Source organism: Manis pentadactyla, chromosome 18 (assembly GCF_030020395.1).
Source record: "Manis pentadactyla isolate mManPen7 chromosome 18, mManPen7.hap1, whole genome shotgun sequence".
NCBI classification, from domain to species: domain Eukaryota; kingdom Metazoa; phylum Chordata; class Mammalia; order Pholidota; family Manidae; genus Manis; species Manis pentadactyla.
This window is the reverse complement of record NC_080036.1, coordinates 13,902,965-13,927,453: the sequence shown is the minus strand read 5'-3', so window position 1 is coordinate 13,927,453 and position 24,489 is coordinate 13,902,965. Positions and strand designations below refer to the sequence as shown.

Below are 24,489 nucleotides of genomic sequence, written 5' to 3'. Positions count from 1 at the left end.
CTCAGCTGGGGAAGGAATGAACCAACTGTGGTGCAGTCACAAGATGGAACACTACTTAACAATAAAAAAGAACCCAAATTTTTGTTCACCTGATAAATCAATCTCAAATGACTTATGCTAAGTGAGAGAGGCCAGACTCAAATGCTGCATATTACATGATTCCATCTGTACAACACCCTCAAAAAGGAGGAACTGTAGGGACAGAAGAGACTGCTGCCTCGCAGATGTGGGGTGAGATAAAGGGGTTCAATGGACTTCGAGAGGATGAAGAAACTGTCCTGCACCTTAACCGTGGTACTGGTTTTAGGACTTTATGTGTTTGTCAGAAACTGGAGAACTATATACACTAAAACTTTTACTGCATATAAATTATACCTTAATAAAAAAGATGAAGCAAATAAAACAGACTACATCTATATAGAATTTCACTTTATAGCCACAACCTAAATGTCAACAGGGATAGTGGTTAAATAAATATGGCACGATGGGGTATTTGTAACCATTACAAATAATCTCCCCCCAATATGTAACATGAAAAAATGGACATGTTATGCTTTGGGGAGAAAGGATATGAAACCACATACAAACTAGTACTAAGGAACACACACACACATAAATACACGCCCATTTACAGATAAAGTGGGAACGCTGCCACATGCTCTACAGTTGGCCTGCTTCACCTCTTGCTCTGTCTCAAGGTAACAATGAACAGCCCTGCTCACCTGTCAGGAAGCATCGGTCACAGGGCCACGTTCTGCACATGCCCCAACAGGGTGATGAGGATCAGTATGCAGGATTTTAAAACAGGATTACAAACATGCATTAAACTAGAAACAGTGGGCAAACAGACCAAACCAGCATTTTATTTTAAAAAGTTTTATTCTGCATATTTAGAAATTTGAATTGTTTTAATAACTGTAAAAGAAATTCAGACACACCTAATGATTAACAGAATGTAGTGTTGTGTTATCTAAACAGAAATCGTGCTGATGTGCCATAATAAATTGTCTATTAGTAAAAAAATACACTTTAGGGCACAGCATTGTATCACAAATTACAGTAAGGATACTTTGCAAGAATTTAATCAAACTAGAGAATTCTGAGTAACTGTATCTTTTAAATGCAGCACTTAAAAATGTAACAACTCTGTGCATTCTTTTTCTTAAAAAAATGACTGTGTGTGTCATAGAAATGCTGCTTTATTGCTGCAGAGGTCAAAGTTCAAGGCTCAAGAGGTACAGGAGAGAATACAAAGGTAGCCTTAAGAAACTTGGTTCTGTTCATGTATAAAAAAGGTAAAGTTTATAAAAGTTAATTTACAAACCAAGAACAAAAGTGGTAGGCAAGCATTATGTACAGGCATCCTTAAAATATCAAAGTTTTCAAATGCATTGCCAAAAAAAACCAGAAAAAAACCCACTGCCCCTTGCCAAAGGAAAAAAAAAATCCCCAAATCACACCACTATTTTCTTCGGGGTAATTATACATTTCTGAAACCACCAAATCCACAATTTACTCAATCTTTCTCATGATACGGTATTTGGACGAGCACAAAAGCCATGAAAACTTAGTAATACAGAGAGAATGATCTAAGAATTAAAAACATGAGGGTAAGGCATTCCTGCTGGTTATGGTTAGTACATCTGTGGTGATATGGTTAATTTATAGATTCAAAGAGGCCATGGAACCAATCTCACATGCTTTGGTGTCCTTCCCTAAGAAAAATGTGTTTTCATATACAGTAAGTAATTGTCTTCACTTAAAACCCACCCCCTTCCCCAAAGCTAGAGATTTCCCTTGCTGTACATTTCTGTTAAATCCACTACACTGGTTATATATTCCAGGTGCATTTTAAAAATGTGTGTATTACCTCATGCATAATAAAATAAAATGTGTATGCCAGGCCAGGGCCATAATAAAGTCTGAAACAGTGTATTTTGTAAAGAACAGAATTCAAATGTACCCCATTTACTGGCTGGTATTTTAACGGAAATCAATATGTGAGTTAAGCAGTGACCATAAAAAAGTAAAAAAATCATTAACAAAGCAAAACATCTTTGAGCCTCTAACCAATATCAATAGTTCTTCAATCACAAACACGCAGTTCTCAGCATGTCTTCTAACCATGGTTCAGGGGCATGCTCACTAATCTTCAGCAGTTCAAACAAAATGCTTAAATACTAACAAACTGCAATGTCAATTCTAAGTAAAGTATAATAATACTTGATAGAGTGGTTTCATTTAGATTTAGTAAGTTAAACCCAGCTTCACATTATTTAATCTAGTTCCTGTATTTTAAGAATTAAAAGTGGTCAATCAGGACAGAAACACAGTTAGCTCCAACAAGGTAATTTGGATCTCCAGGAAGACACTTGTTTTGCCAGGTTTTAGGATCACCTATGAGAGAAAAAGAAGTTCATGTCATTTGTAGTTGGTCAAAGTGTTAGCTACAGTGCTCTGAAATCATGGGGAAAACATATTTTAGATACAACTTTCTTCTATTTCTTCAGTATGCTGCACTTATATAAAAACTCTAAGTCCTATATTATGAAGACCCACTGGAATCTAAGGATCTGAAAGATGTCTCAGATTTCTCTTTTATTCATTTTGTTTTCAAGTTCATGCCTTTCAAAGAATGAATAAAATTTATGGTGACCATATGCCCTGACAGTTCCATTTTGTCCAAGTCCACATTGTCATTAATAGCTATTTCAAAAGTTTGGACAATAATTTTACAATCACTCACTTGAGTATGAGAACACATTTCTCACACTCAACTGCAGATCAACAAATGAAACCCTGAAATGCTGGAGCATCTGGTTCCTTAGGGACCTCTCCCTGGCCCCTTCCCTTTACCAAAAAAACAAAAAATCATTAAGACCAGAGCTTCTCAGTCATGATCCTGGCTACACAAAATCCTTGTGGAGCTTTGAAAACTCACTGACTGTAAGTCTGAAGCAGGGCTTAGGTGTTGGGTTCTTAACAAGCTCTTTGGTGATTTGAGATCTGCAGCTCGAGCTCAGATGCTCTGGTAGTGGACACTGAATGTGAAGGACGAGGAAAAGCTGTATGCCTCTGTGGTAACCAAGGTAAGGGACATTCAAAGCTGCGGACTTTTGTTTCTTTTGCAGCACAAGTTCTCAACCAAGAGTGATCCTGCCTGCCATTGGACAACGTGTGGAGATGATTCTGCTTGTCACAACCACCTAGTGTGTGGAGGCCAGGACGACTGCTAGACATCCCACAATGCCCAGCAGTCCTTCCAACAAGGAATTATCTGGCCAAGATGTCAACAGTGTCCTGACTGGGAGACAGCCTACAGTGAGTTAGATTATCACCTATGCAGTATCTGAGCCATTATGGGCTCGGCAGTTTAAAAAAAGAATGATTTGACTTCACAGATGTATATGGGCTTATGCAATACTGTAGATAACAAATTATTTAGGCAATGAAAGAGAGGACAACTCTTTGGAAGTAAATTAAAAAATTTTATCTTTAGGTTCAAGTTTCTTTCCAATATACTAATTTTTCTTGGTTTTAAGTCCACAAATTGGGATGTTACCAAAATCTAACCTTGTGAACAGAGCTTTATAGTAGCAAAGCACTCTAAAGTGATGCTGGATTACATAAAGGTTCATTTCTGGGTGAACACACTTCAATTTAACACAGGAAAAAGTTGTTTCCATCTAACAAAATAATATGCTCTGTGGCATAAAATAAACTGGAATAAGAAATGGAGAAACCATTTATGCCTCATGTAATACCTGGAAAAAAATCACATATAAAACAAGTAGCTACAACAGACAGTTACTTTAAGGACCTCAGAGGACAATCAGAGCTCATGCTACATACACCCAGACTTTCATAATTGGTATTTAAGTTCAGCTTTATTAATGTTAATTCATTAATTCAAACTAGGCTAATAAAATGTTTCTCAGTACAGTCTCTGAGGAAATAGCTTTAATACCTAGTATATTAAAATTGATTTATTAACTTTTCCCAGAAAATGAAGTAAGTACTTGTGAATATCAGAAAATACTTAATTTTTTATCTTGGGTAGTATTAAAAATATATGCCTATAATCTTTACATCATAAAGATCTATCTTTTACATACTAAAACTGCATAATGCTCACCTGATTTACCAAAAATTCAGAAGCAGGACTTTAAATCCTTAGTTTCTGTATCAGGTTCAATTAAAAGTGATCCATACCAAAAATATAGAATGTTCCAACTGGTAACTGACTTAGTCATCCAAGAAAGTGAGGAATGTGAAAATGCAACAGAAGCTTTGAAATTATGATCTTAAAAGCAAAAAGCCTCTCAAAAATAGTGTGTATAATAGAAGTTATTTAGAGTTTTACTTGAAAAACCATGGCCAAGTATGATCACAGTGGAAAGTTATTTTGTCTTTCAAGTTTCTCTGGTATATAGCATTTATAGTGAAAAATTAAAGAATAGTAACCAAAATCAGAAATTTTTAGATAAAGGCATCTAATCATTTTAGTAAGAAGACAAAAATGCCTACACATGTAGGGCAATATCAATTCTCCCAATTTATCTTAGGTTTTGACAGAACAATTTCATTGAAGACCAAGAAACAGTCAACCTTTGGCCAAATCATCAATGTTTAAATGGCAGAAATTTCTCTACCTTTCCATTTTCATCTACAATATGCAAACTACAAGGAAATTTCAAAACACTGGTGATGCCTACGAGGCCACAGGGACAGAGGTAGAGGGACGCTGACAAACAGCTTGAGTAGTTCCATCAGCCCAGGGATCGATCAGTGACAGTACCCAAAGCCCCCAAAGGACAGAGTGAAGACAGCATACCCGACGAGGAGTCGGATGATTTTAGAGCAAAAGACCAACCGTCAGGAGTCATGGACGCACAGTGTGGTAAGCGCAGTTCCACGGGCTTCAGGAACTTGAGGCCATGGGGCCCACACATCACTAAGGGGCTCAGCAGTGTCTCACCTGGAGTCAGGGTGGGAGTAGGGGTGAGAGGTGAGACGGCCGTCTTCTTTCTAGACCACAGTTCTCCTCACCCCCCAACCTCCACTATATACTTTAAAGCCAAATGGTGTTAACTTTCTATAGCAGCACTGACCAAGAAAAATATAATGGAAGCCACATTTATCATTTAAAATTCTCTAGTAGCCACTTTAAGGGAAAAAAAAAACCAGCTGAAATCAATTTAATATTTATGCAATCCAATACATCTAAAACATTACTTCAATATGTAATCAATATGCTAAATCTTTGAAATCAGTGTTTATTTTATACTTCCAGCACATTTCAAGTCAAAACAATACATTTCAAGGGCTAATAGCCCCTCATAGCTGATGGCTACTGCATTCCATCACAGGGTTCTTATATAAGAAATATTCAAATATACTTTTAACAAATGTTACTTGTATCTTGTGTTTTTAATGTTATATTTGCTACAGACTTGGTTTAAAGGATTCATGCAGGGCTAATATATGTTAATATTCTAGCAAAATTAAGGAAATGGACTAAAGTAACGTATCTCCGGAAGTAAAACACTGAAAAGATTCTAAAAGAAGTTGTAACACAGTTCATCATATCATTCTGATAGATCCAGGAAGATTATGAAAAGAATAACTGCATTCCTAGATTCCTTAAGAAGTTCAGACATGTGTCTGTAATACTCAATAGGGATGGTCCACTCACCCTGTTGAGCATTTTTTAGTGCTAGGTCTCGGGTGATGAGTAAGATGCTACCTTCCCCCAAGAGATTCACATTCTACAATCGGGTGACAGGCACAGAGCAAAGCCTTTCTGGGTGGCTGTTACCTAACCCATTGTTAGAGATGGAAGAGGGGGTGAATGATTCAAAGACAAATTTGGTGAGGATCACTAAGCCCTCCTGGAAGACAAACAGAGGATGTCCAACGACCCATCACCTGCCGTCTCTGTCCCTTTCACACCAAAAATGGGGAAGGTCTAGGGTGCTCACCTCCATCCTCTCAGCCTCACTGCAGGACACCCACCACGTGCCCGCAACGCCACCCCAGGGCACTCCCTTCACAGTGTTTAGAGACCCTCCCTGATAGAAGAACATGCTGTTGGCCAGCACGGCGGCAGGAAAGGGGCCCTAGACTGTCCTTCCAACTGAGCAGTCTGAGCTTTGAAGAGCACACAGGGAGACTCAGGTTATCAAAACTAAGCAGAAAGATAAACCCATTTACCTTTCTCCTTATCTAAAGGCGGGAGGATGCTGTTGTCTCGGCAGACTTTGAAATAGATCTCCTGCTCAATTCCCTCAGGAATGGCTCCTTGTGGGATAATTATACTAACACCAGTTTCTATGGAACTCAACACCCCACCATTGCTGTTAAATATGCCTCGGGCTGTGGCCACCACAGTATGACCATCTTCATCTTCATCCTCTTCCACAGCTGAGGGACTAAGATGCAGAAATGGCACATGAGTAAATTCCAGTAACATACAGAAGCTTTCACTACTATAATACTGAAATGGTTTCATTTTAGTTCTCCACACAATCAAGAAGTTATTTACTATAACAAGGTAAGTTTTCAGTGACAGATCTTACTCCCTGGGATAATGAAGCATATTCTTCCTGTAGATAACAATTTCACTTTTTGCAGGCAGAATGTACAAAGCCTTGGTTGCCCCAAATTACTATAGTTCACTAATTTTAAGACACACATTTCAACATCCATGAAATTAGTGTTTTAAAATTGATGGCAAATCCTGGTTTAATTGGTAGCACTTTTTTTTCCTTCTTAATGATACTGATGGCACCTTAGACCTCATAATATACTAAAACTAGGTTCTTCGTCTCTCTAGGGTTTTCAGTGAGCATACTACGGCCTTTCCTTAGCACTCCCTGAGCACCAAATGCCCCTGCTGTCAAAGGCAAGGCATACACAGTTTCATGAGGTCATAAAGACTTTGGTACGGGTACACCCCAAAAAAAAAAACCATAAAAAAAGGGCAGTACATTAATATAACAACATATACAATTAAGAATTATAAAATAGTTATATCCACATAAGATTAACATGATTTGTTATATGTAATTAATATAATAATAAAGAATACCAAAGGCAGAGGGGATGCAGTACCAATGACTGCTTCAAAAATGGCTAGCAAGACTGCTTAAAGTAAAATTTTGAGCCAGTACCTAAAGGTGAGCAGGAAGATGGATGAACAAAATAAAAGTGTATGAAGGGCGGCTGCAGAGCATCCGAATGGATGCTGCCGACTGTGAGGAGGAGCATGCTCTTCGCCACCCCGCACTCCTGGGGAGGCAGCCCAAGCCATGACCACCTTTGCTGTCGGAAAGCCTGCTGGTCCTTGGCTCTGTGAGTGCTTCTGCTGCTCTGGGCAGCTTAGAAATTTAAGTGGATTTGGGAGGCTGAGGTGAGCTGGGGAGCAGGCGGGTCTGGTCAGTCACCACAGAATGACAAGAGGAAGGACCCCAGGGACTGAGGCCCCAGGGAGGCTTGTTCTGCCTTGTCTGTTCAGAAATCTTACTACAACTATGAAAAGAGCTGCTGTTTTTAAAACAACCATTTTGAGGTTATTACATCTTTATTTCTCTTTAACATCATTGTTGAACAGACAGTGAATGAGGAACACAGATACTTATATTTTTGAAATATTCTCCAAATGGATCTCACCAGTTGAAGGTCAGAGGTGATGGGAAGCTTTGGCTGGTTAAGCATATGGGCTCTGAGGTCAGATGACCAGGGGCTAAATCTAGGCTCCCCTCACCACAGCTGTATGACCTTGGGCAAAGTGCAATGGCACTCAGCCTCAGTTCTTAGTAAAATGGGGAAAATGACAATACCTACTGACTGTATGTACATGACGATTAGCTTTATTATTTCACTGACATTACCTTGTACCTCTTGCAGGGCCTTCTATGTAATGGCATTCAAAGCAGCATATTGGACATTGTCTAGTTTAAAGTTAAAAACAATAATTTCCAGTCCCAAATCACATAATCTACATTAAACTCATGTAAGACAAAGCACAAGGCCAAGAAAAACACAAAAATCTTACCTCACAGGAATAGCTTTAGGCACTGTATTGATACTATTTATTTGATATTTAGGCTTATCTGCATGGAGGGAGAAAGTTTCAACTTCACTGTCAAACTCAGGAGGCTGTGCTGAACTGTGAGCTTTCACCAGAGTTTTTGGTGAAGTAGGGGCTTTTGAGGACAAGTCAGGTTTATGCGCACTTTCACTTGGCAGAAGATTGTGATTGAATTTAGGACTTTCAAACTTGCGTTCAAATGGCCGAGCAGAACTCGTATATGGTTTTGGTGTGAATCGATTATATGCTGGAGCAACTGTTTTCTGAGTCTGTTCAGCTCCATTAATTGGAGCTTTATCTGGGAAACTTTTTGGGGGATAGAAAGTGGACTGAGCAGTATCTTCTCGGTTTGGTGGTCTGAAAGTTGCTGGCTTATTCTGAGATGGAGGTGGGTCTGGTTTGGAAGCTAAGGAATTCTGAAAATCCAATGACACCGAGTTACCTAAGAAACAAACACATATAAGCATTTAAAAACTTTGTAAAAGAAACCTGAACAGCCCCTCGATGTCTCTTCCATCATCATTTGTTCTGGTGCTGGAGTTGAGGCCCAGGTCAGGGTCACCATAGTCAGAGGGTGGCCTTGAACCTCGGTGCCTGTGTGTGATGCTGTGCACGAGGAGGAAGCACTGACATGTGAAGGCGCTTTAGTGCACCCTAATGCCTACAGTCAGGGTCATGTGCTAAGGGTCCTGACTTCTAAACACTGGCCTCTGAGTAATCCCTTCTCCAACGTCCATAAGAAATTATAAACAGAATGAAAAATTTGACTGTGTTAAAAAATAAAATCAGTACTATAAAACTTACCATAATTCAAGTCAAAAGAAAAGTCACACACTGATAAAGAATTAGGATCCAAGATCTATAAAGAACACCTATATACATCTGTAGGTAAGATTTAACCTAATAGGAAGATGGGCAAAGACTTAAAAAAGGCAAAAATGCTAGAATGTTCAGTAACATGCTGTTAAGACACTTAACCTCACTGCTACTTAGGAAAATGCAAACCTAAAACACAAGACATGAAATGCCATTTCACAGCCTTTACAACTGGCAAAACTTAAGTTTGATAATGCCAAGTGTTGATACAAATGTGGAACAACAAGAATTTCCATGTGCTGCTGTTGGCAGTGTAAAATAGCACCAACTGAATTCTATGAAATAATTAAGGAAAAAATACCACCAATACTATACATACTTTTTCAGAAAAGAGAGAAAGAAGAACCACATCCTAGCTCTTTTCTATGAAATTGTACAACCATACCAAAACCAAACAAGGACAATGGAATTAAAACTCAAATTCTTTGTGAAAATAATAACATATTTACTACATTAACAGAACAAAGGAGAAACATCTTACGATCATCTTATAATACATACTGAAAAGGAATTTGACAAAATGCTTTCAGCAAACTAGGACCAGAAGAGATCGTCCTCAACATAATTAAGGGCAGGTACAAAAACCCACAAGAAACCTACAGCTAACAGCCTAAGGGTGAACATTAAATCCTTTCTTCCCTAGATGGGGAAGCAGCAAAAGACATCTGCTTTCATCCCTTCTATGCAACATCTGACTGGAGGTCCCAGCCACTGCAAAAAAGGAAAGTAAAAGAAAGAAAAGGCATAAGGTTTGGAAAAGTAAGAATGAAAACTGTATCTGTAGACATGATCGTGTGGAAAGAAAATCCTAACACGAAGGAATATCTATCTACAACTACAGCTTGCCTGGTTGAAGGCTTAGCCTGGAACTTGAGTCCAACACAAATAATATAAGCTGTGGTACATCCTTAGGGTAAATATACAGGTTTTTTTAAGCGAGGGATATTGGGAGATAGAGGCAGTGGTCTCCCTTTCGGGGAGCTTGACGGAAGGCAGAGAGTTGGAGACGGTTTGAGGAGGCAGCAGGGAGAACTCCATGGAAAGGGAGGCATTATGTAAGCGACCGGGAGAAATGAAGCAAACAGGAATGAGGGAGAGGAGTGGGACAATGACCCAGAAAGAGGGATCAGCATGTGGAAGGAAAAATAGCTACTGCTCAGAGAGACGTGAGGAGAGAAAAGGGGCAAAAACACAGGGATACAGCTATTAAAATGAGTCAACTGGGGCTGTATGTAATAAACCTTGTTGAGATTTGCCACAGAACATAAAAGTCAAATGCAAGGTGCAAAGGGATCCGTTATCATGAGAAACTTTATGGTTTTCTCATGTGTGCAAGGAGGGAACATAACTTTAACAAACCACCATTCAAATATTTAGATTTAGGTGTATCAGTAAAATAGAAATTGAGCTATATTAATAAAACAGATTAAAACCTATTAAGCTAAAAGGCCTGGCAATACTCATAATCATAAAAACAGGATATGTACTTTAATAAAACCCTTAAGTTCCCATTGTTTTCAGTCTCAAGTTTTCAAGTATGTGTTTCTTGTATGAAAAACCATTTTGCTTAGCAATAAGAACTTAATTTTGTAAAGTACTCCTCTATTATAGTGGTAATGACAACTTTTGAACTTCCTACCTTCCCCATGTGCTCCCTTAGCATGTGTGTGGAGGGCAAGAGAAGAGCTGGTGCTGGGCTGAGAAGGCTGGGAGTACTGGGAGGGCAATGGAGGCGGCGGGGGCGTGGCTGGGATCGGATCATAGCGTCTCTCAACAAATGATCTATCTGTAGAGTCAGCTTCAGCAGACTTTCCCCTGTGAAAAATGAAAATGCCAACATCTGAAAAACAATTCACAAATGGATTCACGATTTGCAAGTTCTCATTCTTCTCAGCATCCTAAGTTTTAAAACACTCTAGATATTTCACAATTTATTCTTAAGGGTAGTTACTCTACCAAAATATACAAACAAAACCAACCATTCATCAGCACGAGAAATGTAAAGACAGCACAGATACTTTAAGAATATTAGTAAACATCCAGAAGATGGCAACCAGAAGGCAGACGAAAGTTTGGGTATACTTGTAACATTTCATCGTACTGTTCACAGATAACTGTTGGCAGGTTTGCGAAAGTCTTGCAAATATATTTTTTAATTGTATTGGCCCAAATCTTAGATTCACTTCTGATTTTGTATCTAAGGTACAAAGCCTTGGCTTCTCACACACTCAGAGCAACCACAAAAACTGCCAGAGACCAAGGGTCAGCAATTTTTTTAGTAAAGGGCCAGATAATAAATGTTATTAGGCTCTAGTCTCTGTCACAACTATTCAAACTCTGCCCCAAAGTAGCCATAGACAGTATGTAAATGAGTGAATACAGCTGTGTTCCAGTAACATTAAAAAAACTGGACATTTTTACCTTAAAATCTGCTCTTGATTCACCAAATCCATTATTGGTTTAACAACTGCTGGAGTAGCAGATACTGCTTGATATTAGAAGGTTCACTTAGGTCAAATTGTGCCATGTATGTTTATTTTCTTGGACTGCCAATTGTTAGTATGTAACACAGAAAATTCACACAAAAAGAAATCTTTAAAACAGCCCCATTAATTGCAACATTGCCACCTAAACCTTTGCAGAGAGCCAAAGCTGCACTAGCTTTATGTGCACAAACAACAACATAAATATTTGGAAAGTACTTTCACAGAAAACTTTGGTTGAAGAAGTCTAGTCTTATGATTAACTTTAGAACTACGCTGTTATCTTGCTTCCAGGCATTTAGACGAAGCATTTGAGGATGACATTAAAATCTGAAAGTGCACATAATGCCAATGACACAGGGAGGGACATCTTATGGAACAGCCTCACATTAATGCCAGTCTTACCCCTTGATGGTCCTTTTCATGTAGTCATAGCTAGTGTAAGAGCCAAGAAATCTAGGTGATGGCAAAGCAAGCGCAACAGAAAAATTAAAGAAAATAGTCAATCTAACTAAGTAAATCTGCAGCAAATGGAACTCAAATGTCATTTCAAAATAACAACCAAAAAATACACACCCACCATTTCAAAATGGATAATTTGATCTATAAAAGAAAATATCACCAATTCTCACTTAGCTAGGGAAATGACCAATAAATTAAAAAACAGTAACTTAGTTACTAGTTAGGTCCAGCCCTCCATGTGCTTTTTTTTTTAAACTGGTGCTGATAGTGAGGACCAAGGTGTTCTAGCTTTACTCCTTTCTCACCCCTGCCCACTTTTGCTGCAGTTGCGAGTGGTGCACAAAGAAATGAACTAAATAAAGGAGTAGTACTGGAAAATAAGCAGATTCTGAATAAGTGAGAAGAAAACGCTCCATTAAAAGAAAAGAGCGAATCAAGAAAAATTCTCTAAGTGAACACACAGGGGGAAGTGTGCAACAGGACAGCTATACTGATCCCCTAGCAGAGTAAGGATGAGTCAGCAAGTGGAAATATGTATACCTTTGAAATGCTTCTATGATCAACACATGCTCCTTTCTTAGCAAGACCTTAATCCATTCACCAGTCCTACAGCTAAGCCTGTGGCAGGTGGAGCCTATATGCAAACAGGTCATGCTCAAATCTCACAGCCTCTTTTAATAATGTCACACACACATGAACTCAACCTAACACCATCTTACACTTAGTTCCTAAAAGGCTGAAAACTACCAACATTCAGGTTGAGTCTTGAGAGACAGATATTGTGACAAAAAAATCCCTAACTGCCCTGAAGCAGCTGACTCAATCTCAGGGCTAGGACTTTTGCAGAGACCCAGAGGGAGATTGCTCTTCCAGCCCTGTCTCAGAATTCTGGAAACTTCTAACTCACTTTGGAGGTGAACGTCTGAGCTACTGTCTCCTAATCTTCCCAATCCCAAAACAGCTCTCCAGAATTTTAAGACAGTAGCTGACTGTGTGCTTTCTGGGGCATTTGTCCTGTGCTAACCAATATAGACATTCCCCCTTTCTAATTCCCACCATGTCTGAGGTGTTTCTAAGTGGCTCATAAGCAAATATACTCTGGAAGATGTTTTGCTTTAGCAAACAAAGGCCTGTAGGCAAGCAGTCTGTTGGTGACAAAAAGTAAATGGTTTGGAAATGTATGACAGAAAGAGTATTACATTCTAAACTATTTTCCAATTATTAAATCTGTATAAATTGAACAAAAGATATAAGGGGAAGGGACAGCAACAGCTCTTCTCTTGGTCATCTTTCAGGACCCTCTCTCTCCTCTCCAATTCTCTAACCATTAAATGTCTGCATGGGCAAATGCACTGCCATTTTGGCGAGCTTTAATTTCATGTTACAAAGGAAGGAAATGTAGACTAGTACCCATCTGAAGCTATACCTTCTAACTCCCACAACACTCCTAACAATAAAGAGTAAAACCAAACAGTCCTGAGTGAATTCATGAAGGCAAATGTTATCTATTTCTTTCAAAGGCAATATATCCCTGAGAAGCCTCTGAACAGCTGATACCAGTTCCTCCCAGAGCTCTGTTAATGGAAAGGAGGGTTGCTGAGGTACTTGATAACACTATGGCCTTTCGTGCATCACTCACTAACAAGTAATTACCAGGCCCCAACCCATCAAATACAAGCAGTGTTCTAGACCCTATGTGAAAGTTAGACACAATCACAAATTTGTAGAAAACCAAATTAACAAACACAAAACCAAAAATGTCTTGTATTTGACTCCCTGGCAAAACTTTTCACTTACTTTTTAGATCTAGATGTATTCTTTTAAGGCTGTATTCTATTTACCAAGTAGGTAAAAAGGAAAAATAAATTATTTAAACTACACATTTGGGCCCTCTTCTGATTAAGAATGATTATTTAATGGTTTAAGTATAATAATGATTACAAAAAGGCATACCTTTCTACCTTCTTAGAGGTGAGCTCCTAAGGCTCAGTGCCTAGCTCACCTTAGCCTGGACACTGTCTAGATGTCCCAGGCAGCTCTCAAGCATTGTGACAGGGGAGGTACATAGCGGTATGTAAGACACTCATGTAACAGAAGCCCCACTGCAGCACTAAAGGTCTGCATTTGTGTTTCTTATAAACTACTTTCTTCTGTAGACAAAGATTTAAATGGATGACAGTGGAAAAAGGTTTTAAATCTTTGATTCAAAAGATGTCTTAGAAAAAAGTGGTAATTAGAACTAGATTTTTACCATTAGAGGCTCTAATGCATATTCTAAAAAAGTTTTCACTCAGTAGTAAATGACAAGTGATAGTTAGGTTCCGATAATACCAAGCAACTAATTCAGTAAAAATCTGGGTACTTTTGAACTTGGGATACAAAAATGCTTTGTGATGACTTTTTGGTGTGTCAACTTTGTTAGACTGAAATATAGTCCACTAATGTACGTGCTGCTTTGATAAATTTCAGATATAATGCTTCTAATTAGTTGAGTTTTTAAACTAATCAAGAGGGAGATTATATGGATGGACTTTTTAGAGAGGACTTAAGCCCTCCCTGGGCCCAGAGACTCCCAAAGGGCTCTGCCTGTTCCCGTCCTGCCGACACACTAGCGCTTGCTGAGCCAGGTCCCACAACTGTGTAAACAAACTCCTTCTGATAAATCCACATCTGTTTTTTGTTCCGTAGGTTTGTTTTTTGAAGTATGAACCTACCTGCGCCTGTGTGTGTTTATAACCCACTCTCAGCAGCAAACTCTCTATCACTCAGGGTTCAACCAGAGAGGCAGAACCAGCAGGAGATATGAACCCACACAGACACATGCGGGTTTGTACCCCAACAAAAAAAACCCCAAAAAGAAAAACCAACAACAAAAAATCCAACAGACAAACAGAATGGAGTCACAAAAACACAAAGACTGAGGATTAAGAAACCTGGGGTTCAGTCCTAGGTCTGCCCCTGTCACCCTGACTCCCTGGATCTTGGTTTCCTCCCCCAAAATTCCCACAAAATAAAAACAAGCTTTTTCTCACCTTGAAAAAAACTGTTCTCTTCAAATAATGTCATTCCTCACATCCCTGTTTTTATATTTATAATATAAAATATTAAAAAATGTTAAACATAAAAACAGGAAAAGGAAAAGAACCAGCAGTAAGTGTGCTGCTCAGAAGGAGAGACTCGTACGGTTCACCTAAAAATCAGGGACTTGACAATTTATTCTCTCCTACCTCAAAACCCTTTGATTTTTCTATCTTTCCTAATGTAAAAACTATGTATCTGATACCAGACGTTAAGAAAAAAATACACACACACATCCCAGTGCTAGGAGGTATGCACAGTGCTGCAGTGCTCGCACCTACACAAACTGTGTATCACATACTTAACTGGCTACCTCCAAAACATACTGAAGGTCACATGATGCTACTGAGCCTTTATGTCTCATCTTATTTTAAAAGGTAAGTCTTAGGTTAAATAACTTACTTCAAAGAATAACTAGAAAAATTTGGTTGATTCTGAGAGTGAACTGGCTTGGCAGGCTCTGAGGGATGGCTAGCAGGAATGTGTACAGGAGGCTTGTTTTCAAAACTTCTTCGGTCAAAGTATGAGAGCTGTTTTCGATAATATTCTTCATCTTCTTCAGGATCATAATGATTTGACCGAACAATATCTTCAGGTGGCTTCACTTGAGGTTTCTGAGGTTCTGGGATCCTAATGATGAATAATTAAAGGAACGTTTTAGATGTTAATTTTACAAAGAAAATGGAATGTATGTATCTTTTATCTTGACCTTTTGCTGACTGCTGTGGTTATTCAGGATCTAGTTGAGCAGTCCAACAGTCATAATGAACATTCCAAATCCCATGTGTTCCTATATTACACTTAAAAGGCAGCCCTCTTCTGGCTTCTGAGTCCTTTAACACAATCTGCTAAGCCTGATAATTATTTGGTTAGTGGGCTCACAGCAAGTTAGAAGAATTTAATCAAAAAGAGAAAAGGGAATGTAACCAAGACAGTAGAGAACTTCTTGGAAGTACATATACCAATGTCAGTAACAAGAGATAACAGAGAATGTAAGAACTTTGAAAAGGGTTTTTGAAAGCTTTAATTCAGGATCAATAAACGATCCTTGTATAAGAAAATAGCTCTAAATAGTCCAAAGTTCTAGAGGACATTGAAAGCAGATCAGAAGAAAATAAGTTATTAAGCTAATTAATACAGAACTTTGACTTATAATGGGGTTACAATCTGATAAAACCTTAAGTTGAAAATATCCTTGAAAATGCATTTAATACACCTAGCCTACCGAACATCACAGCTTAGCCTAGCCTACCTTAAACATGCTCAGAACACTTACATTAGCCTACAGTTGGCAAAGTCATTTACCACAAAGCCTATTTTATAATAAAGTGCTGACTATCTCAAGTAATTTGTTGAATACTGTACTGAAAGTAAAACACAGAATGACTGTATGGGTACAGAATGGGGTACGTCTGTCAGTTGTTTACCCTTGTGATTATGTGGCTGACTGGGAGCTGCAGCTCGCTGCCGGTGCCCAGCATCATCAGAATCAGACTGCATCTCACTAACCCGGAAAGAAATCAAAATTCAAAATTCAAAGTATGATTTCTACTGAATGTGAATCCCTTTCGCACCATTTTGAGTCCAAATGTCATTAGGTAGAACCATCTTAATTTGGCAACTGTCTGAACATTGTTATGTATGCTCTGCTTAGTAAACTTCAGAAACTTAGTATCAAAAATGGGTAAACAGAATTCACACCAAAAAAGGGCTGAGATTTCAGTTACTACAAGTTTATTTTATGTTAAACATCTCACTTGCTAATGATACTGGCTAAAGGAGAGACACCAGTTTACATTTTCATGAAAAGTACTAGACATCATTAAAGAAAGAGGAAAATGTGTATGTTAGACAGTAGTTCCTGTTTAGTGTAAGCATAAATGTAAGCAAATAAAAAAAATGTAAGCAAACAGAACACATTAGGAAGACCATGGGTAGGAAGACGTGTACTCAGATGGTCTGCCACCTGTTAGCCGTACGAGGTGGCCACCGCTAAGCGCACAGGCCAGGGCTCTCCCAGCTCTACCAAGTCCTGCAAGCTACTTCACCCCTGTCAGCCTCTGTCACTCCCTTTAAAATGTGGAAAACCACCCTCTTCCCTCACAGCACTAAGTGCTTAGCACAATGGCAAACACATGGTACATACTTGCAAAGTGATTAATTTCAGTTATTTTAGCCAACTGAGTCTTTTTCCTTACTCCTAAGAACTGAAAATTCTCAAGTCTGAAAAGACTTTTAAACTAAAAAATGTAGTACAAATGCTAGGGCTTTAAATTTTTTATTTTAATCATTTGCTAGAAAAATATCTTTTCCAAGATTTGTTTACTGAAGTTCTAACAAAGATTTGTTACAAAAGATATACTAAAGACCTTAATTTTTCTTCTTCCCAGGACCACTACTTTAATTAGAAAAGCTGGTAGTTTTCATTTAAGAACAAACAAGACCCTCTCCCTTTTCCTTCCTCTTCTCTACTAACATAGTCCAAGGCTTGCTCATTAACTCAGAGTCAGATTCCTGGTCAGTTCCATGCCACAAACACCAGAAAGTGCACCCACCTGTACAGTGTTTTGTCATGTTCACTGAATTGATTCTGAGAAGTGGCCTTAGGACCAAGGATGGGAGCACCTGGAGGTTTAGATGCTACCTCTGGAGGCTGCAAAAAATAAGGCAAACAGGCCCCAGGAGCAAATAATTACAAACAGGCTTCATTTAATGGGGGGATCAGGGGTTGGGGTGGGGGTGGTGGGAGAGCTAAAGCATTTTGAGACTGCTCTTCCTACGCATTCAAGGCAGGAAAGACACAGTTACATATTCACCTTACAAATAGCAGTATGGTTTTCATCCTTCTTGTTCTCCACTGATGCAGATCTTTTGTTTTCAAACATTTTAACTCTAGTGAGCACAGACTGTGGTTTCATTGCTGGATCTTCCTCTTCTTCTGTTAGAGTTGGGGGTGGAGGCAGTGGTTTGGTATTTGAAGGCAGAACTTCTGGCTTATGTTGAGATGCGGGCAGTAAAGGGGGGACAACTGCAGCACCATGGAGAGGCTCGTAATGGCCTGCTTTAGAGGTAAGTCCTTGTGATGGTACTTGCTCATAACTCCGTGGATACTGGTCAAAATACTGTTTGGGCTCAGACACCTTAGAACCTGCTGAAGAATAGGGCTGTGCTTCTGGTCTGTATCTATTATGCATATCATATCCAGGAGCTGGCTGCTCTTCATGTCGCAGGGTGGAGGTTCTAGGTGGCTGGTCATAGCGTGGTCTGCTGTCATAGGACAGAGGGGTTGGCTCTTCAAAACGTGGGAAATACCCTCGTTCTGAGGACTCTTCAGGATGCTGTCTGGAGTCAAGGTCTCGAGGGTGCTGATTATCAAAAGAAGGCCGAGGTTGATAGGGCTGCTTGTCACTGTAATATGACCACTGCTCTTCATATGTAGGGATGCAATCTTCATAGCGCAGATGTTGGTCATAGTTTCTAGAGAATTGGTCTGCATAGCTTGAAGAGTCATATCTGTATGTGGGCTGCTCGAGGTCTCTGCTGGGTTGTTTCTCTACATATGGGGGTTGGGGCTCATAGCTCAGATTTGGCTCTTTGTCTGGCCTCGGCCCTGGGTGACCAACAGGTGGCTGTTTCAAAACATGATTCTGTCTCATTATTTCTTCAGGATAGGGTTCTTTTCTATATACCTGTATAAAAAAATTCATGTATAAATACAAGGCTTATTTTTAATTCTAGCTTATTTTGATAGGTCAAACTATTATATAATATGTGAAAGTGGTATGTTCTACCATTTATTACCAGGACAGAAAGGGATTAGTGGAGAAAGCTGGTTTAAATGAAAGCTCAAAATTTATAATGCAGGTAGGGCTTTTATGCTTTAGCATGTACTAAATGAAAACTGAGTTGAAGATAATTAATTACTAAATTTAGTAGAAAACTAATGCACTGAGCTACTGATTCCACTTAAGACTGAAAAAGGTCACAATGAAAATTTATGGACACTTTAAATTTATAAAACATAGAAATGCTTACGAATCTCAACTACACATTAAGGAATTCTGGAAGATACTGAAAGCCAAAAACTAAAAAAAAAAAAAAATACTAAGCACGAATCCCAATTAAAAGGCCTATTTCCAAATCATCACTGTACCCCTGGAAGCCATGCAAAAATGATTTGTATTGATTTGAAAGCACTATGGTGTAAAAAAGCCCACAGAAAAAAGCAAAAGGAACACTTAAAGGGCAAAGCAAAAATGATCATGTGCTAGATCAATGGATAGCAACAGATTAGTGCAGCACTGCAGCGCAGGTACCTTTGCTGGATCTACACACGACGACAGTGACGGTTCTTGATCTCTTAGCATTATGTGAGCTGCCTCAGCACTTGGTGTTCTTAAAGAATCAGCTTGTGGTGAATAAGAGGTGGAAGGGGCAGGGGCGGGCTCCTCCAGTCTGACCCGAGTTAAATTTACATTGGGGTTAACGGCAGAGGCTGATGATGCTGGGTTTGTGTCAGGCGAAAGGTAAGGGACTGGAGATGAAGCTTCTGCTTTCTGTGAAGTGTTTAAAATATTTTCAATATAGTGTTTCTGTTTACTGCTAACTTCCCATTTCCATTATAGTGGTTGGCAGACATACATTTTAAGTATGCTGAACAACACAACTATGACCTCACATCCTAAAGTTTTTTTTTTAACTCAGTATACTGCTGTGTAAGATGAACAAACAAAGTTTAGAATTAAGGCCCTGGTATTCTCAAATCAAAATTAAAGATTAATTATTAATCTGGAGAAAGGACAAAATATATTCTTTAACTCAATCACCACATTCTAAAATTTAATAATGCACCTCTAACTACAAAACGTTGAATGCTTGCTGCTTACCTGTTGAGAAGCTGTTTTAAATCCAGGGGAGTCTATTCTATGGATTGGTTGTGGCTGCGCTTGTGGTGAGTAAGGAGGATATGTTTGGTTTTCATGATGCATTCCAGAGGAGTCCTCCTCTCTTACAGGCTCAGAGGACCGTGTAATGGCAGACTCCGGCGGAGTCCCCACCTCATCATTAAGAGTTTCATCTAGTTCTTGATCAGTGTAGGCCCCGCCTTCTGTATCTGTGTCTTCATAGTCAGAAGTGTGTCTACTGTCCGTGCTATACATTGAGTATTCACTACCTGGGGCTGACAGGTAGGACAGACGATCATCATGCAAATCAAGGTCATCACTTGTAGCACCATCCGCCTGGGTCAAATAAAAGTAAATTAAAAATTTTATTCAGTAGTTCTTTAAGAGATGGCCTTTATTTTACAAAGGGTGAGACTGAAAAGAATATTTTTCTTTGGAGAATTGCATCTATTTCTCGAAACTTTTGGTGAGAAAAGGTCAAGAAGATTGTACAAGCACACATGCAGACACACAGAGCATCCTTTGAGATCTGAAGGGCTTGGATGATTGAAATGTTGACTGGCCAGCCAGGACTCAGCTGTATTCTGGGGCCCAGCCCCAGAAGACAATGAAGGAATCGTGGTACCACTCAGGTTTATAAAACCTGGTCACTAACTTGCCAAGAGGGAAAGCTAACTGAAGAGGGAAAATGCTACCAACCCAAGCTCACGGAAACAAGGACACACCAACAGAACAGCGCGCATGAGAGTAACTATGAAAATAAATGCCACAGTTCAAGTTGAGTGAGAGGTGTTATGTGTGTATGTGTGGTGTGTGTGTGTGTATAAAGAAAACTTTTTGAAAAAAGCTGGTATTTGGCCCTAAAGTTCTTATAAAACACAATGGATAAGGCCTACCTACGTGCTGGTTACCTCATTAAATAAGGAATTTAAACATCTTTCACAGATGTAGTACTCAACGGGTGGTGAGGAAGAGATGTAGTTACGCTTCTCTTCTGTGAGTAATTAAGAGCCGAATGTTTTAGTAGTCTACATTATCTTCTAGACCAGGAAGAAAATGAGAAGCATTTGAGGGAAAGGGAACTAAAGACCTGCATCAACAGACTGTCACTGGACATTAACTTGAAACTAGTACCTGGTTAAACAGAACAGTCCCTGAAGATCTTGCCTGGACATTGTGCCCAGCTAGGCACAAGAACTGAAAGATCTGGAATCCAGAAGTCAGACCATCTTTCTTCCATTTCAGCATGAACTGAAGGACAAACCTAAGGCTCAAACCACCTGAATGGAGCTGTCCATGAAGTCCCAATACCAGGCTCAGTAAGAGCCTGATCCTGAGCACTGTCTTCTTAATATGAAAGACTAGGGTGTCTCAGGCCTGTCAGCGGCTCTGTTTTCCACAGAGCACCTGCCAGGCTCCGGACAGTGAGAAGTCCAGGGCTCTGCTCGGTTACAGCAGGCTCTTTCCCACCGAAATCTCAATGGCTTCTAAACTCTTTAATGGCTGCTGCAAAAGAGAAGTTTTTTTGCTATCTAATCTTTTATTGCCAGGGTTCTGGAAGACTATAATCCAGTAGCCAGCCAGGGAAATATTTAAGTCCTTGAGAAGAATAACTTGGAACCCATCAGTCCACCTAGTTTTTGCAGTGCTATGAATGCAGAAGAGAGCAAGAACCACGAGTTGCTTTGAACCAAGAAATGGCATGTGCCTACATGTTAAGAAAGCCTCAGGATGACTTTTTCTTGGTTTAGTGGGGGAACAGACAAGATTGCACCAGATTCTGCAAAAAAGAATTCTTCCCAGCCAAGTCATTAGCTCAGGAAACTCAATGTGAAATGAAGTGGTTTTAGTATAAGATTCTGTCTATTCTGATAAAATATACTTGAATGGGAGGAGCAAATCAAGCTTGACTTAAATACTAACAACTTTTTCTGATTTACAAAGTTATCAGTCTATCCTAATAATAAATGACCTATTGTTTCTCACATAAAAGGCTGGGGAAGCCAGACCTTTATTTTAAAATCCAAGCAATGAAAGGAAGCACACAATAATATCACAGGGAATTTACAGAAAATTGAGATTGATGGATTTAAAAACCGTCTCAGATAGGTAAACAGTATGCTTTGTGCATTTAAAACTAATTTCAAGAATCACCAGTGCAAAGTATGAACATTCTACCCATCAAAGGCTGCTAATAGAATTGTGTTATTATTCAAGATTAGTATGAAAAGGACTCTGATCCTTTTATCAAATGCCACAAGAGTGAAAACTAGTAATAGTGTGTTGCTGTAAAGCAGTGTAGTGGGTTTTTTCCACCTTGATTTGTCTATCAAGTGTCCCAGCTGATGTCAGTCTTCAAAGTGGTCTGATGATCTCATGTACAGTCCATCACCCGAAGTGATACTGATGAGAAAAACCATGCTTCTGACACATCACTCTATGTGGGAACAGACCAGACACTAACTACCTCTAGATGTAAGCATTTTAACATCTCTTCTTGCAGAGGTTGTGTGTTTTCTGGGTAAGGGGAGTGGTGGTCCTAAGCATGCAGCAGAAACTGCCAGAGCATCTGTAGCCACAGCCAGGCAGTGGAAAGTAGGGGCCATGCAGGGGCAAACACAACATAAAACCAAGCCAACAAGAAAATACAGAAAACAAAATAAAAAAATCAGAGGTATTCTCAATTTTCTCTAGCAATCAAAACGTATTAACATCCTACTGATCTGAAGGTAAGACATTAAAAACAAAAGGTTCTTTCAACTGTATACTTTGAGAAAACTATTACTTCTCCCAACAAAACTAACAGGCCTTTCCCATCAGACAGACTGCTATAAAACCAGGAAGACTGACAACAGAACGTAGTTTTTTAAAGCTGGCCATTCAGATGCATATAAAATAAAAATTTAAAGCCAAAAAGGATGCATTGCTTTGTCTAAGATTTCCTGATATATTTTAAGAATGTTAGGAGGTGCCGGGTGGATAAAAAATTCTCTTAAGAATTTGAGGAAATGCTTAAACAAAGTAGTAAAGTATGTTAAGACTTCTCAGAGCACCTAGTCTTCTGGATACCATGCCAATCCCCAAGGGGGCTATGCTTTACAGGATTGCCCACTGATTATTTGCCTTCAGAGTGCCTTTTTTCTCAGAGCTAGTCCTGAATCTTGTGTGAACACAGCACTTCAGGAAACACTCAATATAGTTCACCAAAATCCCCTTATTCTCAGGAGCAAACCCACCAGGCCAGGTTCAAAATCATTCCTCAGTCAGATAAGGGCAGAATCAGAACTCAACCCTGCTCTTTTTAGTTACATTTGAGAACTCTGAGAGACTAGGACTAATGTGGTAATTTAGTAGGTGGGCAAATTTCAGAATCTTACTACCAAAAACAACTTTTATAGCTCCTACATACAAATTATAAAAACCTAAAAGTTGAACTCTCCTCAAATCACTCTAAAATATAATTAGCAAACAACAGTAACTCAAAGGCATCTCTGATTAGTTATACAATTTATCGAACAGGTTAAAAAAGTAACAGGAAATTTCTTACCTTTCCCTCAGAAACCCATACCAACTGGTTCTGTTGTTGTTGAATTGCTTCTTTCAATGCACCATACCAACCATCATTCATTGAATTTAAGTTAATTGTAGCTGAAAATAAATTAACAGCATTGTCTTATGGTTAGAATGTTGTTGAAAGTCAGAATTCATTCAACTCGGCTTATGCTTAGAACACTGTCAGAAGTCAGAATTCATTCAACCTTGCTGAGAGCTAAATTATGAGTTAATTAGAAAGCTGATGTTTAGGGACACAAACCTTTGGAACTTCGATTTTGGCACTACACAGTTTCTTTCAATCAAACAGCAGCTGTTAATATAACAGGAAGCTTTCTAAGGCAAAGATTATATAACATTTAGTTTTTGAACATAACACTTTTGCCTACATATTATTGTCCAGAAATTTTATGCTAAAAGAAGGCCTTTAATATACTCACTTGTAAAAAGATGGTGATTATTTTTACGAAGTTTATGAGATCGCTCATATAATTTCCTGGCACTTTTCCGAGATTCTGGACATAACCTCATTCTCATAGTTTTCACACCCTGCTTAGAATCAGGGTTAAGGAATACCACAATTGGATACCACTGGGCATAATTCAGACGATCAACCGCATTTGGTGTTACATCCAGTAAAGCGTGTTTGTCCTGAAGACACACACAAAAAAACCCACGGATACAAGGCATAGTTAATTAAGAATCATTATGTCCAGAGAAAAGCCACAGCCTAGATAGACTACATTCCAATGGTAATGGGTCTTTAACTGTGTTCCAAAATATCTCAGGAGCACATGTTAGAAAAACTTGTAATCAGAAGTTAATTCAATACAGTTTCTAGCCAATTAAAAAAACCTATCTAACCAGCTCACTTTTAGGACAGCCCCAATACTTGCAAGTTGACAGTATTATCTGTGTTCCTTTAGAGCAAAAGTATAACAATTTAATGTTCCTGACATGTTCTTGTAGAGTAACAGCATATTGCCTATGCATATAAATAACAAAGTGCACCTTGAATTGTACTGATGCAATATAAACATAA

At 38.9% G+C, this 24,489-nt stretch overlaps 1 protein-coding gene across 7 annotated transcripts in view; it reads right to left on the bottom strand.

The window, feature by feature from the left end:
- Positions 1-860: 860 nt before the first annotated feature.
- Positions 861-24,489, bottom strand: part of TJP1 (tight junction protein 1) — a 270,943-nt gene continuing 247,314 nt past the window's right edge. For 2 of the 7 annotated variants that reach the window (XM_036878759.2, XM_036878763.2), the window contains 12 exons: positions 23,888-24,098; positions 23,443-23,543; positions 19,878-20,231; positions 19,308-19,547; positions 17,808-18,680; positions 17,547-17,644; positions 15,394-15,621; positions 10,608-10,783; positions 8,057-8,534; positions 6,214-6,431; positions 4,835-4,978; positions 861-2,397 (listed from right to left, as the gene is read on the bottom strand). In XM_036878759.2, coding sequence (XP_036734654.2) covers positions 2,303-2,397; positions 4,835-4,978; positions 6,214-6,431; positions 8,057-8,534; positions 10,608-10,783; positions 15,394-15,621; positions 17,547-17,644; positions 17,808-18,680; positions 19,308-19,547; positions 19,878-20,231; positions 23,443-23,543; positions 23,888-24,098 — 3,216 coding nt within the window. In that variant the 3' untranslated portion in view covers positions 861-2,302. The remainder of the gene's footprint in view (positions 2,398-4,834; positions 4,979-6,213; positions 6,432-8,056; positions 8,535-10,607; positions 10,784-15,393; positions 15,622-17,546; positions 17,645-17,807; positions 18,681-19,307; positions 19,548-19,877; positions 20,232-23,442; positions 23,544-23,887; positions 24,099-24,489) is intronic. The other 5 variants (XM_036878760.2, XM_036878761.2, XM_036878762.2 and 2 more) reach the window with 5 other exon arrangements.